The following is a 19819-nucleotide window of genomic DNA, read 5'->3' as shown; positions in this document are numbered from 1 at the left end:
ACTGATACATGCTGTAATGTGGATGAACCTTGAAAATACTATCATAAGTGGAAGATGCCAGTTACAAAAGGCCACTTAGTATTCATTTATGAAATATTCAGAGGCTTGATTAATGGTTTCTTAGGGTTAGGGGGTGTGGGTAGGAGGTAGGGTTGGGGAAGTGGGAAGTGACTGCTAATGTGTATGGGATTTGAGGGCATTGTTCATGAAAATGTCCTGAAGTTGATTGTGGTAATGCTTGTACAACTCTGAATATACTAAGATCCATTTAATTGTATGTTAGATGAGTGAATTTTATGGTAAGTTATATCTCAGTAAAGCTGTTATTTTTTTTAAGACTAAATAAATAAGCTGATTTTATAATGTTAGATTTTTTTTGCCTCGACTTTAGATTAAACCAATCTTAACTCAAAAACTCCCTACTCCTAAACCCTTATTTCTTATGATTTAATTGTTTTAGTTAATATCAAAGATGGCTACTTGTGTGGATTTTTGATCTTTGTTATATTTTCCTGTTCCCATTTAGCTATATTTTTAACCTTATTTTCTGACCAATTTTCTAATTTCTGTCTATTCATATTTTTTAAATAATATATAAGCATTTCGTCATGTCGTTTACTATATAAAATAATGGCAGTAAGTATTAACTGATCTGTCAAATCAAGATATACTCTTGAAACTCACTGAGAGGAAATTTGGTGTAAATGGAACATGCATTACTCTAGGAACATGAGTTTTGTCCTGTCCTCTTCCTCCACCTAATCTGTGTGTATATGCTATACTTTAGTTGTCTAAACGAAAAAATTGGACCACAGATCAGTTTTCATCCATTCCCTTTTAGCTCACAGATATTTCATGTGAGATTATTTTAAATTTAGTTTTTTAGCCAGTTGTATCTACCTTATTCTGTTAGAATAATCAGTAATCATAAAAGCTACTCTACAATAGACCAGTAATCCCAAACCAGTTGATCACTGCCCCTGGTATGTTTGATATCGTGGTTATAGTCTTCAGCCATGTTTCTTCTGTATCATAGTAGACAAGTGAGGAGAGATTTAAACAAATTTGCCATCCTGTATGTTCAGAAGGACTTCACCAATTTTTTTCTGCCTTGTCTATAAACATACATCGTTATTTAGAACATTTCCTTTGGAAAAATGAAAAACTTCTCACCACAGAAACTGTGGAAATCCCCCCTTAGGTTGCCTGCTGTTTAGAATAATGTGTGAGAGTCTCAATGAAATGAAGAGATTACAAATCTCTAGGCTTCTGTCAGCATTTGTTTTTAGTTTTGACGTGTTGGTATTAGCATACAGATTCCTTGATTTTCTGAGTGTTACTACCTTTAAAAGTGTTTTGAAGTGTGTAACGTCAGAGTTTAACTAAAAGAACCATAAATCTGAATGATAATTTTTGGAGCTTAAGTACTTACAAATCTAGATCTATAGATTATTTTATAATTTCTGTCATTTCTGCCCTTCTTGAACATGGTTACATTCACATACTTCAACTTCCTTTTACTACAGTGTATTATTTTCCCAAAAGAAACTGAGGCATGTCACCTTGTCTCCTTAAGATCTTCTTTCCTTCGTATTCAGCTGAGACATATAGATGAGTATGCTCTTCTAAAATTATTGACTACTTTGGGGTTTTACTTAAGTTTTTCCATCAAGATGAATGTAGTTCTACAATATAAAGTGTAAGAGGCTTGGAGCAAAAATTAAGGTAACCAATACTTAGAGGAGCTCAGTGGATGACAAATTACGATGAGGTTTTTATCTTCATGACTTTCATTTCCTAACAGATGTAACATGAGAGAAATTTATTTCAGAGAACTTTGCTATGTGTAAGACACTTACTTTCAACTATTTGAGAACTTAAAAGTCTGTAACATACCCCTGTATCATTCTGAAAAGGATTTGAGGGTGACTTTTTCTGAAAGTAAAGTGCAGCTGAAGAGGTTTATTTCTATATTTTAGAGGTTTTTTTAAGAGATATTTCTTGTTGGTCTTGCATCTTGTACTGACTCTATAAATTAGCAGGCAGTGGGGAGGACCCATCATTGCAGTTGCACACATTCCCGTATATAGGACACAGGTGACTTTTAATTTCTGAGTTGATTATTAATAAAAATAACAGTTTATAATAAAACAGCAATCTTGGTAAGAATGATAGAAAATATAGAAGTTACAGTGATAAAAGTTTTTAGAAAATATAGGAAAAAGGAAATACAAGGTTTTTAACAGCTTTATTGAGATCTAATTAACATAAAATAAACTGCATATACTTTAAGTGTACAGTTTGGTAAGTTTTGATACTATCATGAAGCTGTCACCGCAGCCAAGACCGTTACCATGTCCATCATCCTGATAAGTTTCTTCCATCCTTTTTGTCTTCCCTTCCTCCCTCCGTTCTCAAACAACCACTGGTCTCTTTTCTGTCACTATAGATTAATTTGCGTTTTCTAGATTTTAATATAAATGGACTCATACAGTATGTGAATTTTCTTTGCCTTGTTTCTTAGTTTGAGATTTCTCATTGTTGTTGTATGTATATCAGTATTTGATTTCTTTTCATTGCTGAGTAGTAATTCCTTGTATAGCTAACACCATGATTTGTTCAGTTAGTTCATCTATTGGTGGACATTTGAGTTGTTTACTGCTTAGGGATATTACAGATAATGTTGCCACAAACATTCACGTAAGTCTTTTTGTGGACACATATTTTATTTCTTTGGGGTAAATACCCAGAGGTGGAATGGTTGAATCATATGGTAGGTATATATCTAACTTTTTAAAAAACTGCCAGACTGCATTTCACCAACCATATTTGAGAGTTCAGGTTCCTCCAAATCCCCACGAACACTTGACATTGTCAGTCTTTCAACAGGTGTGTAGTGGTATCTCATAGTTTTAATTTGCTTTTCCCTAGTAACTAATATATTGAGCATCTTTTCATCTGCTTATTTACCATCTGTATCTCTCCTTTGATGAGGTATGTGTTCAAGTCTTTTGTCCAGTTACTTAATTGGGTTATGTATTTTCTTATTGTTGAGTTTGAGATTATTATATATTGTATATTGTAATACAGAATGTCTGTATTAATATATAATATATCTTGATAAAGGGTATAAGTCCTTTATTATACATATTCTGTGCAAAGATTTTTTTCCCAATCTGTGGCTTGTTGCTTTATTCTTTAAAAAATTTTTTTAAATAAGCATTATATATATTTAAGATATACAACATAATTTTGGTATACATGGTGAAATGATTACTGCAGTCAAGCTAATTAGCGTTATCTCCTCAGTTACCAGTTTATTAACTGTAAATTAGCTCACTAGACTTATTTATCCTACATAACTGCAACTTTCATTCTTCTAACCATGCCTTCAAGAGCAGAAATTTTAAATTTTGATGAAGTTTAGTTTATCATTTAACTCTTTTATGGATTGCACCTTTGCTATCTTATCTACATACGAGTTTTTAAAGTTGAAAGTATCGTTATTCCATTCGTAAGAGTTCTATTGAAATGGTTTCTTAACTAACTATAGTATAAGATGTTGTGCTGTCTTTTTTGCATCTTGTGAGTTTTAAGATTTTTCATTTAATTCAAAGGCTATCTTTGAATTAAAATTATAAAATGTAGACATAAGAACCACGTAATGTGCACATTGGTCCCAGATTTATATTTGGACATTTATTTAAAATTTTTCTATGATCTTACTCAGTTCTTCAGTTTATCTTCAGGTTTTTTTTAAATTCAAGGGTTCTCAAAATGTAAGGTAGTTCTTGCTGTAATTAGGTTCTGCTCTAAGCTGTCTGAATGTTATTATTAAAGTATTTTTCCTCCTACCACTTTATTCACTGGGTGCAGCTAGCAAATAGATTTTGGGAAATAGAATGCAGAGAAAAAGGACTTGAAAGTACATATGCTATCAGAAGCTTCTTTTCTCATAGAGAACAGATGGAAATTTTTTTTGAATGTTGACCAACTAGAAGGCAATTACAATTTGAAAACCTGCTCTGACTTGATAGTTTTCTAAACATTTTCTAATTTTAAGTTGTGAAGAGGAATTTTTTTTAACTGAAAAGATTTTTAGTGAATAACCATTTTTTTCCTCTTCAGTATTTCCGCATGTGACACCAAAAGGAATTAATGGTATAGACTTCAAAGGGGAGGCAATAACTTTTAAAGCAACTACTGCTGGAATCCTTGCTACACTTTCTCATTGTATTGAACTAATGGTAAAACGTGAGGACAGCTGGCAAAAGAGACTGGATAAGGTAAGGTTGATTTTTCTTCTTTTAAAAAAAATCAGATTTTATTTGTTTTATGTACTGATTGAACTAAATTTAGACTAAACTAGCCTCCTAGGGAAAAATACATTGGGTTAATCGAAAAAGGAGGTGGTACTCCTCTGCTGAAACTTTGTGACCATCTTTTAAACTCATTTTTCTAATGAGATTCACCAGTTATGTATTCTGTTACTATACAGTATGCATTCTTGATTGGATTTTAACAAAGAAGTTTTTTGTAATAATAATAATAGTGGTTTGGAACAGAAATGAACCATTTAACATTGCCCAGTTTTATTGTGTGATATACGAAACTGCATTTAAGTTACATCAACTGATAAACACCAGTCTATGAAGTTAATATTAACTCATTGTATTCATGACCATGTATATTTTCCAGGATCATTGTGATATCATTTAACATATATTTTGTGTTCATTGAACATTTGCCTTTTGTTCACCTTTTCCCACTTTTGTTTAAACTGCATCAGTGATAGTAATATTACAATGTAAATCTTTAGTTTCAAGTGTGAAGTAGAATTCGGCTCAGTGAATTATTTTAGCAGGAAAACTGTTTGTAGTTTAACATTAGTAAAATGTTAGAACTAAAGCATACCTTAGGGAATTTAGTTCTAGTCCAATGCCATCATTTTATAGAAGCAGCAGCTGAGGCCCAGGTACTTGTTCAGAGGTGTTAAGTAGCAGAATTAGAAGAATTTTACTCTTCTATATTTCAGCTCTGGATACTAGGGCAGATGTCAGTCAGAATCTTATCAATCGTTAGTGAGTCCTATTGCTTGCAGTATTTGAAGGTCTTATCAAATGTGAGCAGAACACTAAGGAAAGCAGTGTCATCACTGCTGTAATGGTGGAATGGCTACAAGATTGGCATCGCACTGTATGTTTAAGAAGGTTCCCCATATTTAAAGAAAAGAAAATTGTTCAAAATTCTCAGGTACAGGTGAGACTAAGCCATTGGCTAGCGTTTTGTGTTTTTTTTAAAACAAGCAATGAAAACGTTCGTTTAGGGTACAGACACTTCATTATTATTCTGGAATTGAACTCTTACATCATCAAAGATTTCAACCATGGATCAAATTGAGTTTTTAGAAGATTCCCTGTACGCACACACACACACACACACAAATGTGTTGAGAAAACAGAACAACCCTATAAATCCATTAGACAAGTTCAAAAGAATCTTTCAACTTGTCCACACTAGCTTGTTCAAAACTTTTTGGCAATTTCTCTTAAGCTCTCCTCCCTTCAGTCTATTTATCCTTCACCAAAGTATTGTCATCTCCAATCATATACTCTACCATACTGCCTAAAAAAATTCATTAAAAATAAGACATGGCTTCACCATCTTTTTGGCAATCAGATTTCTTTCTTGAACAAGGAGGTGGACTTGCCATTGTTTCCAACGTTGGTAATCTTACCCATTCTCTTTCTTTATTGGGTAGCAATAAGTAGACCAAACCAAAGGATCTGTGAAAAAAGACTTTCACTGCACCACGTTTAACCAAGTAACAACCACAAAAGATGGCAGTATTAATTGAAATCTGCATACTGCTGTACTTCATAGTCCTCTTACAGGTCTATCTAATATATCTTACTCACGTTTTTCCACCATAATTTTTTTCTCAGGGTTGATAGGGGACCCAGTTACATTTTACAGGAAATATAAGTGTGTGTGTGCATACACAGTATATACACATGTATTCAGTGTGTGTGTGTGTGTGTGTGTGTACATATATACACGTATATACACACATCTATCCCCCTCTATAAAGACTAGGAAGTTCTTGAATGGAGAGAGTTACCAAAAAACATGTCTTTTAGGTAGTTTTTATAATTGGGATGCAAAATAAAATAATAACTTAATATGGTTTAGTTGAAATTGTTTTATTTAAGAAGTTTTTGTGTGCTTGCTGTGTGCTAGACTCTTAAGTTAGAAATGAGGAAACAGTAATCAACAGAAGTTCTCCTTCATGGAGCTTAAAATCTAATGAGAACAATTAAACAGATCATAGGTGATATAACAACAGCTAATTAATAGCTGTTTATGTAGCTTTTATATAGATTTCTAATATATGGTTATATATATACTATATATTATATAATACATATACATAGATAATAGATGTATATAATTTATATAAATCTCAATATATTAGATCTCTGGTTTTATGCATAATAGCTTTTATTTAGATTTCTAATATCAATTCCATTGCTCTTATAGCTAAGTAATTGAAAATTAATATCCTTTAGTGGTGACAATTTTTCGTGACTACCTGTAAAAAGAATTCCTTCTTTTATAGAAGTATACTTAATTGTTAGGCAGTCGTGTCCACGAAGACCAAAAATTCTAAAATTAAACAGTTTTAGTTCTTAACAGTGTTAGTAAGAGGAAACCTACCTATTCATTGAAGATGTTTGCTTATATTAATAGATTCACAGCTGTATAATTTCACGTTTTTTTCACTTTCCCCAAAGTCTTTAATATTATTGCTGTTCTGTGTTTTCTTGTTTTGTTCATTTTTTAACATACATACAGTGAAGTACTCAGATCAAGACAGAACTTTTAGGGGGAGCGTAATAGCTCAGGGATAGAGTGCGTGCTTAGCATGGATGAGGTCCTGGGTTCAATCCCCAGCACCTCTATTAAAAATAAAAAAGTAAACCTAATTATCCACTCCCCCCAAAAAATAAGTTTAAAAAAAAAAAAAAGATACAGGACTTGGATAGCACCCCAGAAGGTCTCCTCATGCCCCTTCCTAGTCCAAACCATACCACCACCTCAAAGGTGACCACAGTTATAACATATCATCACAGATTGGTTTTGCCCATTCCTGAACAGCATGTACATTGAATCATGTAAAATACATCCTTGTGTCTGGCTTTTTTTCCTCCCCCTCAACATGGACTGTAAGGTTCACTCATCTTGTTACATTTAGTGGTAGTTTATTATTTTTTATTGTTGTATCGTAGTATTGTTGTACAGTTCATTGTATGATGAATTTTCATTGTATGACTTCAATTTGTTTATTCCTTTTTCCTGCTGATGGACATTTAGCTTTTTATATTTTGGCTGCGTATATAAGGGCATAAAGCTGCTGTGAGCATTCTTGTACATATCTTTTGGTGGACATATGCACTTATTTCTCTGGGCATATACCAAGCAGTAGAATTATTGATGGATTGCATATATGCTTAGCTTTAGTGGATATAGGGAAAAAATTTTCCGAAGTGGTTATATCACTTTATACTCCCACCACCAATAGGTGAGAATTCTAGTTGCTTTTCATCCATAACAACATTTGGTATTGTCCAGTTTTTGTGGGTGATTGTTTTTTAATTTTAGCCAATCTAGTGGGTTTGAAGTCCTAGTTTCTCTTCAGTACACAAAAATCAGTTAATCTTTGGGCCTGATGAACTAATTCATTGATTTGCACTAGCTTTAATTCAGGTAGGGTGTTTGGAAGTAGGTAAGCTCTGTGTGAGTTCAGTGTGGACTTTACTTTAGCCTTTAAGTGTTTGAACTAAGGGAATAAAGGCATTAGGTTCTGTATAAGCTTGTTGGATCTTTATCAGATTTGACTCAGTGCAGCCCATTGTTGTAAAAATAAGTTTGAAATCAGTGCCAAGGCCAGCCTTTTTCTCTTAAGTTTTGACCTTGGATCTTTTGGCAAACTTAGAGCTATAGACCTTATCTATAAAAGGAGAGTATTAAAGTAGTAATCGAAGCTCCTTTTCAGCTCTAAAATAATTTTAACCAGCAGTGGGAAAGTGTAAGAAATTTATCTTTTAGCATTTATTGATTCTACCAATTATTGACTTATTTTCTTCCTGGCATCCATTATTTGCATTTTTTTCTCTGTAACAAAATTAATTGTTGTAGGCATTTCTCTGGTACTAATTTATCTTTTTAATTTTTTTTAAAGTGTAGACTCTTCAGTAGTTATTTAATCTATTTAAATATATAACCTGTCAATAAGGTGATCTTAGTGATGATTTAAATGTTAGCTCTTGTGTGATATATAGCCCAGAGAAGTGTTTTCTTGGGCAGAGTAATACTCATTTTTCAAAAGAGTGGTGTTATTTTGTCCAAAATCTAAAATTTTGATGAAATGCAGAGAAAATCCTCATTTCACTTGATAAACTTTTCACTTGCTATGTTTTGTTTTTTTAAACAGGAAACTGAGAAGAGAAGAAGAACAGAGGAAGCATACAAAAATGCCATGACAGAACTTAAGAAAAAATCCCACTTTGGAGGACCAGATTATGAGGTATGAAATTATATGATCTTAGAAAGAGAAACTCATAGGACATACATATATATATTTATATCACAAAAGTGATTAATTTTTATATAATACTTTTATAGCCTTTAAATATCTTAAATATTTCATAATGTATATATGGTTGGCTTACTCTGAAACAGACTTGTTTTTTTATTGCCTGTAAAGTTTAGTATAGCCTTTAAAAGCCTCATTACTGGGCCTGTCCACTTTATAGGATAAGTTTTCGTCTCCCCTGTAAGGATAATACTTTTGATATTACCTTCTAATGTCATCATCATCATCATCATCATCATTATTATTATTTTAATAAAAGCAATCTACAGAGGAAAAACCTGAGAACTTTACAGGCAAAAGATTTTAGTCTCTACTATATACTATGAGGTCTTATCCATAGCAGGGTATGAACTGTTTTAATTGCCTTGCTTTTATGTTTGAAAAATATCTGAAACCAACTTCTTTCCCCTTTTAGTTATTTGTTAAGCAGTTAGTAAATTCTGCTTCTCCATATTCACACGTATATATTAAAATTTTATATACTGTTTTTCTGTGATACTTCTTTAAATAAAAACAAGTGTAAGTTATATCTGGTAATTATTATTAATGTTGTTGCTATTCCAGAAATGAACATTTGAAAAATGAAGTGGCAAGGAGTGTCATTGAAACAGAAGTAGAATGATAAAAAGTTAAATTATATTTAAGAAAGTAGAAGAAAAATTTCTTGCCATTTTTATTCTATAAAGGAAAAAAAGATTTGCTGTTGACAGTGTTTTTATGTTGGAACTGATTTCCAACTGTTAAAATCCATAGTATGAGCCTCAAGTGGTAATATTTTAAAATTACTAAGTTGTCAATGCATTCCTTCTAGAATGTGTAAAAATTATGTAATTAACTATCCTCTGAAGTTTTAAAAGTCTGGATTACTGAAATGTAAGCTATTACAACTTTAATTTTTATCCTGAAGCTAAGCAGATTGTTTTGCTATTTTAGGTTTATTTTGGGGGGAACTCTAAGCTTTTTAAAATTACCCTATTTTTTCATGTTATAAATAAGATTTTCATTAGAAGATTATAGAAAATCTGTCTTTTTAATTTAACAATACGTGGTGCCTCTGTATGTCCCACTAGCAGTATGTAACTATAATGTTATATTTGTTTATCTCCGCTTTTGTCAACACAGGTTTTATTTCAGGGGAAGGGAGCAGGGTGGAGGGAAGAGGGTTCTTGTGCTAAGTATATGTGTTTATTAGCTTCTCATTTTTTTTTTTTTTTGAAATTGCTTTATTTATGTGATTTAGGCTTTCTTTAAAAAATGTTTATTGGTCATTTGCGTTTCTTTAATGACTCAAGTCCACGTTCCTTAAAATTTTTATTTTTAGGATTTAGTGTTTTTTTCCCCTCTATTGATTTAGAAAATGTGTAGGATTGGCTTTTCATTTCTCAATTATTTTCTTCCTTTTATAGTTTTTAAAAAATCTTTTTGATTGTTGGTTTTGCCATATAAAAAGTTTTATACTTTCATGTAATTAACTCACAGTTTTTTGGAGATACTTATCTCTACATTTGTTACCATGTTTTAAAAAGCATTCTTTTGTCCACCTAAAGAAGTTAACTGAGGCATGCTCAAATGACCAAAATGAGTTTATTTGGGAATAGCAAGGAATTGAAATTTGGGAGATGTGTGCAGTAAAAAGTTACAGGCAGTCCTTTTGATGGTTTGGGACTGGCTGTATTTTTGAGCAAGGAATGCAAAGACAAGGAGAGTCCAGCCAGGGTCCAAGCAGTAAGTTCATTGGCTTGAGGATGAGGGGACATTCTTGGCAGATGGTCATTGGTCAGGAGACAAGACTCGGTCTTCTGTAGATCAGGCATTTACAGGAAGTCATTTTCTAGTTCTTAAGTTTCATTCTTCAGAGGGCACATGCATGAGATTCTCCAATTCACATCCTCCAGTTCCATTTTAGATGGAAATCCTTTCATATACTACTTAAAATAATTGTCTGTATTTTCTTTCCTTTTTTTTAAAAATAGTCTCTTCTAAATATATTAATACATCTGGATTTTTAAAAATTACAGTGGAATGTAAGAATCTGTATTTTGTTCCAGTGGCATTTGTTGAATAAAACCATCCTTTCCCCTTCCCCATTTGAAATGCACCTCTCTCTTTCACTTTTAATGAAGAAAACAGGAGTACTTCATTTTTTTTCTCACTATCTCCCTGTTGACAACGAATTAATGAGTTGATCTAAGAAAGAAATGGAAAATTGTATTGGAGCCACTTGAGTATTATAACCTGGGAACAGCATCTTAGAAAGCTCAAAGAACTGTTATGCCCATTAGAAGTCAAAGCACAGTTATGTAAGTTTTTTGAGACAGAGGGCTGTACATCAAATGTATGTACATCAAATGTACATCAGTCATATTACTGACAGTTTACACAATTCAGTTCTGTAGGTACAAAGTGGTAGATCATGTGACTCCTTACAAGGTCAAGAAGGAAAGTTATGTTTTAAGGAGTTATCTTGTTGATGCTAGGAGAATGTTGCTTTCTAGGGTTGAGCGGGTATTTCTGGCATTGCGAGAGGCTTGGTTGATGCATAGTGCAAATACACAGTACACTGTAGAGAGGAAAGAGGGAGCCAGAAGGCAGAGAAAATTTGTTTATGTTTAAATTTTTCTTGTCTTGCCATAAAATACATTTTATTTCACAATTTCCCTTTTTTGATCATTAATCTTTTGATTAAAAGCATTAGGTGATCAAATGTTTTTGGTCTCTCTATGCCAGAGTGGTTCTACGTTGTCCAATAAAACTTAAGCCAGTTTTCCTCACATGTGTGTTGTGTATGCCATTATGTTATAGAGAACTACAGATGTGATCTATAGTTTCAAGTTGTGTAGACATTCATTATCTTAGTATGAGCAGGTGACACACTGCATGAAAGGCAAGAAATTATATCACCATATAAGTTCACAAACTGTAATTAAAATTGCCAATTGGACCAGCAATGTCATTAGCAAAGATTTAAACCAAGATCCTCATGAATCAAACCATTTTCCTAGTATTGCCTCTAAACTGGGAAGAGGATCGTTCAGAGTGGAAATATGACTTCATGTGTCATAAGATGAGTTAACAAACATCGTGGCTAAATAAGGTCACACCACTGGAAAACTGATACAAACCAGCACCCTCATATTACGGTTGAAATCACAGATTGACAAGGGCTGTTTCCAGGGCTAACTATTAGTGACCTTGGGTCCAAAGAAAAGCAGTTATGTATCTTCCTAACCAACCTAGGGAGAGCCACGGTCATAAACTTGTTCCATAAATCTGTTGAGTCCTGTTAGGAGCTACCAAATATTCACATCTAGTGAAAAGGACTATTTGTGGCCAGGTTCAGAACAGGCATCATTAACTGGCTGTGTAAGAGGGTCTCACTTAGTGTTATTGGTGGTAACATTAGCTTGCATGGTGCTTGAGTTTGTTTCTTTTACAATAAAATTTCTGAGGGCCATCTAGTTAGAGCCTTGGAGAGAAGAAATCTACCAAGGCAACCTAGGAGTACTAGACATAGTACTAGACATATTTGGCCACAAACCCAGTACTTGGACTGATTTTTTTTTGAAACTTGGGAATGATTGAACCCCAAAAAAAGAAATACATTTGGTTCATAAGCAAAAGTGTGAGCACAAAAATGAAAAAGAAAAGTATGAGCATTTGTCAAAGTAATCAGTATTCAGGCTGGTTTAGCATCTTGGGTAAGCTTTCTACTTCCGATGTCATCATCTTCTCATCCTGGTCTGGTAGTGTCGGTCTTTGTTCAAGTTGAGTATGAGAAACAGGGGTTGCAATTGATTCAGGAGAGAAGGCCTGATAAAGTCCCTTCCAATGTGGCTGTAAAGAGTCCTTTGTCTGATGTCTTTTCCAGTATGAGTAATCTGGTTGCAGATCATGGCACATCTGATGTTCATCCAAAGTTAGATTACTGTGATAAGCTTCAGAAACAAACTTAGAGTATCCTTTTAATAACTAAACTTTACAATAGTATAACAACAAAGAACTATCTGGGAAGTGAGCCTTAGGCAGTAGTAAATACAAACCTCACTAGTGTTTAATACCCACTGAAACATAATCTTTTTCTCTATAATTACCCTGATTTCTACCATAGCCAAATTAAGATTAATTTGTTTGGAAAATGTCTGGTAAATTGACCACATGGACTCTTTACATTTGCTGTGCTGGAACTTTCATAAGAAATCTCAGATTGAACTTTTTTTTTAAAAAAAAAAAAAAAAAAAAAAAAAAAAAAAACCTCTCAAGCCCTGGAAAGCCACACCAAGGGCATGTCACAGATTCCTCCTGTCATCTCTGTAGATTTGAGTGATAGATTTGGGTGAACTCCTCTCTTCTCAAGGTCCCCCAAATACCTTGAGATTCGTGCACTTGTTAGGAGTGGCCTTCCTTATATACCTGAGAAAACTGCTAGGAACCTAAGAGTTTCCAAATTCTGAAGTAATTAAGTTGAAAGGAAACATAAATGTTTTAATTCTATACACAGAGGTATAATTTGAAGGTTTCCATGTATCTGGAAAACAGATTAAAAGCCAGTAATATTTCAGATAAAAAACCAAAAGTTATAACCATACTCATAAGTTCACTTACTTTTATGCAGATAATCCTTGATCTTAATCTTCTATTAACAATTTTATGAAGCTATCAGGTTTTCCATCAGAATTCTTTTATTTCTTACCCTGTTTAGCAGTATGATCTGAAAGTTATCAGAAACCTATACTTGTCAAAAAGTCCTTTCTGTGAATCTCATTGAAGATGAAGCATTTTTGCAAAAACATCAGAGTAAAATAGTAATTATCCATAAATGAAAAAAGACAGTAATTTAAAAGTCAAGGTTAAAGACCTGATTGCAATGCAATTGACAAATAAACTTGGTTACTGCTGTGACATACAACAATTTATGATAAGTACTAGAATTATGACTGATACCATTTTACCAGGACATATCAGATATTTAGGAGTTCCATATAATTTCTAGAATATCTCTATTAGTAATATTTACCCATATGATACAACCTAAAAGTCTTATCACCACTCATTTGACAATGCTTCACATGTAATTTAACATACCAAACAAGTCTGATTGGTTAAATATTCCTCTCTGAGATGGAGAAAAAAAATATTTTGAGATGTTCCAGGAACCCTTTGGGAAACCTTAAAGTTAACTAGAGATCAGATGAACTTTATTTAGAATTTGATCTTTGTAAAATAAAGTTTGTCAAAAATATCAAAGTTTCAAAACACCTGGCAAATAGAATCATAGGTCACTGTGAAACAATACCCATTCTTTTAACCAAAGTGACAGTAAAAGATCTCAAAGGTTGTAATAAATCACTTAAAGACAAAGAAATTCATACAGTCTGTTATCAGAAGCAGCTTGATACTTCAAGAATACTTTGTTCTTAGAAAAATAAATTCAGATTTTGTACCACTTTACCTTTAAAATTTATTTTCTTAATTAAATTCAGTCTTATCTGAGCCAGTCCTGACCATGTATAAAACTCTTTTCTCAGTGTTCCTTTTCCTCAGACCTTCTACAGCTTTCTGTATGCATATTGTTTTGTCCTTTTTCTTTTCCAGCTCTAGGATAAAACTATCCCTTTTTTCACTTTGAAAAAAAAAATGCATTTCCATTTCTGATACGTTCTTTCACTGAAAACACGATTCTCATTTTCTCTGCTGAAATATTTCCTTATTATTTTGTAGCTTTAGTTACATATATTATAATTCTTAACCTTAAAACCTAGTTTCTAGTAAAAACTAAAAAGTAAGCAATTATGAACTGTCATTTTACATTACTGTAGATTGGCAGGCTTATAAATAACACTTACGGTTTCTAGGAAACATGCACTTTCTTACAGAAAATGTCTTAGTGAGCATCAAACATATTAATGCTCCTAAATATCTTTAGTTTCACTAAGAAAAGAAGCCTATGTTCAATAATTAATGTCCCAGTATCTTATCTGGAAATGATCTGAGTATTCAGTGGATTCCCATTATTTAAGTTAATTTAACACAACTATGAACTTTCAACTTACAAAAATCTGGAAAGAATATTTTATATTTTAGATAGACAATCCCAAAACAGCTATATCTAAAGAGTTAAAAACGTTTGTCATATTGTTATTTTTTCTTGCTGACAAACTTTGTAACAGGAGTAATAATATTTTATTTGATTTCTGGTAAACCTAGGTACAATAAAAGTATTATACTTAATATTGATCACTCTAAAGGCATATCTGTATTAATTAAACCAACAAGCTTAAACTAGTTTTAAAACCAGATAGTAATTCAATACCAAATATTTCCTAAATCACATAAACCTGAAATTCATTCTGGCCAGTTTCTCTTATATTTTTGAGTATTTATATAAGCACTTAATTTCCTTTAAGCCAATTAAGTGGCGCTCCTGTTACTGAAGAAAAAAAGTTCAAGTGCTGGATGCACAGTGAAGCCAAACAAACCAAAACATTGGAGTTTGGAACAGAGAAAGGTTTATTGCAGGGCCAGGCAAGGAAAATGGGTGGCTTGTGCTCAGATTTTGGGGGGGAAAGTTTTTATAGGCAAAATCTGGGGGCGGGGCTGCAGGGTGTGTGACTTTCTTCTGATTGGTTGGTGACGAGGTAACAGGGCGGCGATCCAGGAATCTTGTGCTGAGCCTGAAGTTACTACCCTCCACCTGGATGAGGGCTCAAAGATACATTATTATGTATACTCCTCGAGGAGGAACCAAGACCCTGCCCCAAGGCTGCACTGTTGTCTCTTGACTGTTACTCCCTTGTCTCTGCATTCCCTCCCTTCCTTGATAAGCAACTGTTTGAATCTGCCCTTTGGAACTCAGAGAAGGTCAAGGACGCCTATTTCCTATAAACAAGAAATGGGGGACACAGAGAGGATTTATACCAGGGAGGACCTCACATGCAGGTCCTGTTCTGTTTCTCTTGTACAAATTAATTTTGGCAGTACCACACATCTACAACACACATACATAGATAACGAAGAAACACACAAACACAGAGACCCCATAGTTCCTATTTCAAAGTTTCAGCCAGGAATCAGGTGCAACCATATAAAAAGCAGTTGGGACAAATCAGTCACCTGTCTAGATGTCTAAACCCTTTCTGCTAATATTTATGGAGAAGACACTTAAGATTTCTGTTTGTCTTTGACAAATCAAATACCTAGTTATCTGCCCTGTTTTTCTGAAATTTGCATTTTAAAAAGGTAACAGAGATAAGGGTTCCTGGAGAAGACCGAGTAGAACATTTGTATCTTAAAGATACAGGAAGAGAAATACAAGTTCCTCATAGAATAACTTTGTCCCCTTAAGGCCAGAAAAAGATTTTTTCTCATTACTTAAGCCTCTTAAGATAAATAGGGGAAGTTTGGGGAGTGGTAAAACGATTGGTGGGCTTTGGTTTGTTTCTGGAGCCACACCTCTGAACTTATAAAGACTAGATTTGAAAAATAAGGACACTGTTTTTGTTTTTTGTTGTTGTTGTTGTTTCTTTTTTTCCTCAAAGAATTGGGTGGCCACCTCAATGATGTTGAAGGACTCACATACCCGTTCAACTACCTTGGACTGTTTTACTTTCCCTCATTTAGCTTAGGGGAGAAGGCACCTCTCCCCACCCAAAAAAAATCTACCAGGCCCCGAATATCAGCTATGGTCATTCTAGTCAGACTGGTGACCTCCTTATCTTGGTAATCCATTTATGGATACTTTTGAGGATTCTCCCTGGGTTTAAGAATTAACTTAACTGTGGTCCTCAGTTAGGCCTTTGATCTGAAGAGACTTTCCTACAGTCTCACCTAGTCCCATGTCTAGAGGTAACTGTTTAAAGGAGTGTCTTCTGAGAGGAAAGGCAATTTAGACAAAAAATTACTAGAATTGAGTACTCAAAGAAGGATGGAGGTGATGCCGGAAAAACGAATATGGGGCATGAGGAGGGCCATGTCCCAGGCTTCCGTTGAGCCCCTGGGACTGTGCCCTGCCAAGTGTGGGTCCTTGGCTTTGCGCAGGAAAGAATTAAAGAGCGAGACACAGTTGAGTAAAGGTAAATTTATTTAGAGAGAGACATCATCGAAAGGCAAGAGATAGTCCACGAAGTGTGGGGGTTGGGTGCTCACATTAGCGTAAAAGTAGGTACACACTCCATAAACAGAGTGCAGGCCTGTCTCTGAAAGGGGAGAGAGAAAGAGGCCCGTGAAGGGCAGTGTTGCCAGTTTTTATGGGCTTCGTAGCTTCATATGCTAATAAGTGGAAGGACCAGTCTAGCTAGCCTGGGGAAGGGGCTGGGATTCCCAGGAAATTGGCCATTTCCCACTCTTTGACCTTTTGTGGCTAGCCTTGAGACTGCCATGATGCCTGTGGGCATGTTATTCATCATGCTAATATGTTACAGTGAGCATATAATGAAGCTTAAGGAAGTCAAATCTCCCACCGTCTTGAGCCTCAAGGCCTACTGGGGGTTGAATCTTTAGCCATCCTTGTGTTAATTGTTGTGTTGTTCCTTAAATGGCTGTGCCTTGCCCCCTTCCCGTCTCAGGGAAGCAGTAATTAAAGTTTTAGATACCTCTTAAACCATTAATCTTTCATTAGCCTTCTACAACAAATCTTTCGTTGAGGCCGTTTTGAAATTTTGAAGCCTTTTGGGGCTTCTGTATACCAATTACAATAGGTACAGTAGTTTAAGATGAGAGCTCTCTAAATGTGAACAATTTGGTAGACTTTCAAATTCAAAGGATCCAAGAAGCTAGCTGTAGAAATATTTTTCCCTGCTAGTGTAATTTCAGAAAAGAGAAAAAACTCTTACCACTGTTTCGAGTAGACTCTTAAGGCACAGATCCAGAAGACTGCCACTTTAACTGTGAGCAAAAATCAGTTTGGTCATGCCAAAAGTATCATATCTTGGCCGCTTCAGGGACTGATTACCTTTAGTTCCCAATTAAGTACTTGCACGCATACATAAACCCAGATGGTATTCCTGTAGGTGACTGTCCATCAGGGAGCTGTTTGCCCTTTGAGGCACAATCTCCCATGATTAATTTCATAGCCTAATTCAGATGTGCGGTATGAGATATGATCTGAACAACTTTCTGAGGACAGTGTGGTGGATCGAATGTGTGCAGCTTCTGAGTCTGGCTCCCCAAGGAGTTACCCTTGGGCTGGTTGACTCCTTTACATGGCTTGATTTCTTTCTGTGACAGCGTAAAACATCCTTGGGTGCTTGGGGCACTAGGTGATCAGCTCTGTCTTGCAACCTGGACCAGCAGTATTTACTTAATGGTTGTAGTGGGTCTCCCTTGTTCTTCAGAGCTGAATAATTCAGTCTTTCATTTCACTAGCAAAAGCTTTGTTCAGACCATATATCAACTCTTTTTTTATTTTTCCAGTTTCAGCTAAATTTAACAAACTCAGCCACCTCTATTTCCATGGGCTGCTTGCCCAGACCCTCTACATCCTGCCTAGGAAATGCACTGGTGTGCCTTAAGACTCTGAGTCTTGGGGGGATGGTATAGCTCAAGTGGTGGAGTGCATGCTTAGCATGCACAGGGTCCTGGGTTCAATCCCCAGTACCTCCTCTAACAATAAATAAATAAACAAATGTAATTACCTCCTCATACCCCCCCCCAAAAAAACTAAAGAAAATGAAAAAGATTCTGAGGCTTAAGTGAAACAGCTCGAATTAAAATTTGGGGGATCATCACTCAAATGAGATCCAGATGTTAGGAGAACTCACTGGAACACCTGAGGAGTACTGAGAAGCTCAGTGGGCCCATGTTGATACTGAATGCTGGTTCCGGGTACACTTCAGTGGGCATCTCTGATTTCCTGCTGGCTGTGCTATGCATGTCAATGAAAAATTAATCAGTCAGTATGAGAAAGAAATGGAAAATTTTATTCGAGCCAAATTGAGGAAAACTGTTCTGCCCATTAGAAGTCAAAGCATAGTTATGTATGTTTTTTGAGACAGAGGGCTGTACGTCAAATGAAGTATTATTGACAGTTTACACAATCCAGTTCTGCAAATACCAAGTGGTGGGTCATGTGACCCCTTACAAGATCCAGAAGGAAGGTTATCTTTTTATGTCTTGTTGATATGAGGAGAATGTTGCTCTTTTGGTTTGGGCAGGTATTTCTGCCTGTGGGGGAGGTTTGGTCAAGATATATAATGCAGATATGCAGTACACAGTAGAGGGGAAAGAGGAGGCCATAGGGCAGAGAAATTTTATTTGAATTTTTTTGTCTTGCCATAAAAAATGAATTCTATTTCACATCCCTGTGGTATCAAGTTATACATTTCTTAAATAAACTAGGGTCTGTTTTTAAATTTTTTTCTCCCTTTCTTTTGGAGTTTTAAACCATCTATATTTGCTTGTATCCATACTACATTTGCATGAATTTTAGACACTAATTCAAAATATGACTTTATTTTGGTTCTTGTCAGGCATTCATAATATTCTAGTTATTGAACAAATTTGTCTTTCATCTGTAGTCTCAAATAATTTTATCATTTTAAATGCATTCCTTAAGACTTAACTGTAATGAAGACACTGTGCTAGGCATGGGTAACATTGCAAGGAATAAGGCAAACAAGAATCCTGCATGAGGGCCTTAGCGAATGTGTAATGGGAACATAAAGTAGTTAACAGGCAGTTAGAACAAAGTATGTTATAAAACATTTTAACACTGGGAGGATGTTGAGTCAGTGGTGGCTTCCACATGAAGTAACAGATGAGCTAAAACCTTAAGTAGGCTGAGTATATGTTAACCAGGTGAACAGCCTAGGAAGTGTTTGCTTGTAGGGACTGTGAAGAAAAACATTTGGAGACCAGAAGCAAAAGAGCATTTAGCCACAGGGGAAGGTAAAGAAAGTACTTATCTGTGGAGAGTGGAGCTGATCAAGAGCAGGGAGTGGCCTGACTGGCCAGAAAAGTCTGCAGGAACCAGTATCCTCAGGCATCGGGTTTTAAGTATGTGAAGTTTTCAGATTTACTATTTAGAAAAATCATTCTTACTTCCTGCAGTGAGCAGAGAGGATTGCAGTTGACAGTTGTGACGGGGGCTTGGAGACTTTTCCATTAATACAGGTGAGAATTGAAGATAGTCTAAATTAGGATAGAGCAGTAAGAAGAGACATGGACAAA

At 34.8% G+C, this 19819-nt stretch overlaps 1 protein-coding gene across 1 annotated transcript in view; it reads left to right on the top strand.

The window, feature by feature from the left end:
• CERT1 (ceramide transporter 1) overlaps nt 1-19819 on the top strand; it is a 119539-nt gene that overhangs the window by 71351 nt on the left and 28369 nt on the right. Inside the window, 2 exon segments of the mRNA XM_032474354.1 lie at nt 4129-4286; nt 8495-8587. Coding sequence (XP_032330245.1) covers nt 4129-4286; nt 8495-8587 — 251 coding nt within the window.

The sequence above is a fragment of the Camelus ferus genome, chromosome 3 (genome assembly GCF_009834535.1).
Source record: "Camelus ferus isolate YT-003-E chromosome 3, BCGSAC_Cfer_1.0, whole genome shotgun sequence".
Taxonomy (NCBI): Eukaryota; Metazoa; Chordata; class Mammalia; order Artiodactyla; family Camelidae; genus Camelus; species Camelus ferus.
The sequence above is the reverse complement of the archived record's forward strand: the minus strand, read 5'-3'. Positions and strand labels throughout refer to the sequence as shown.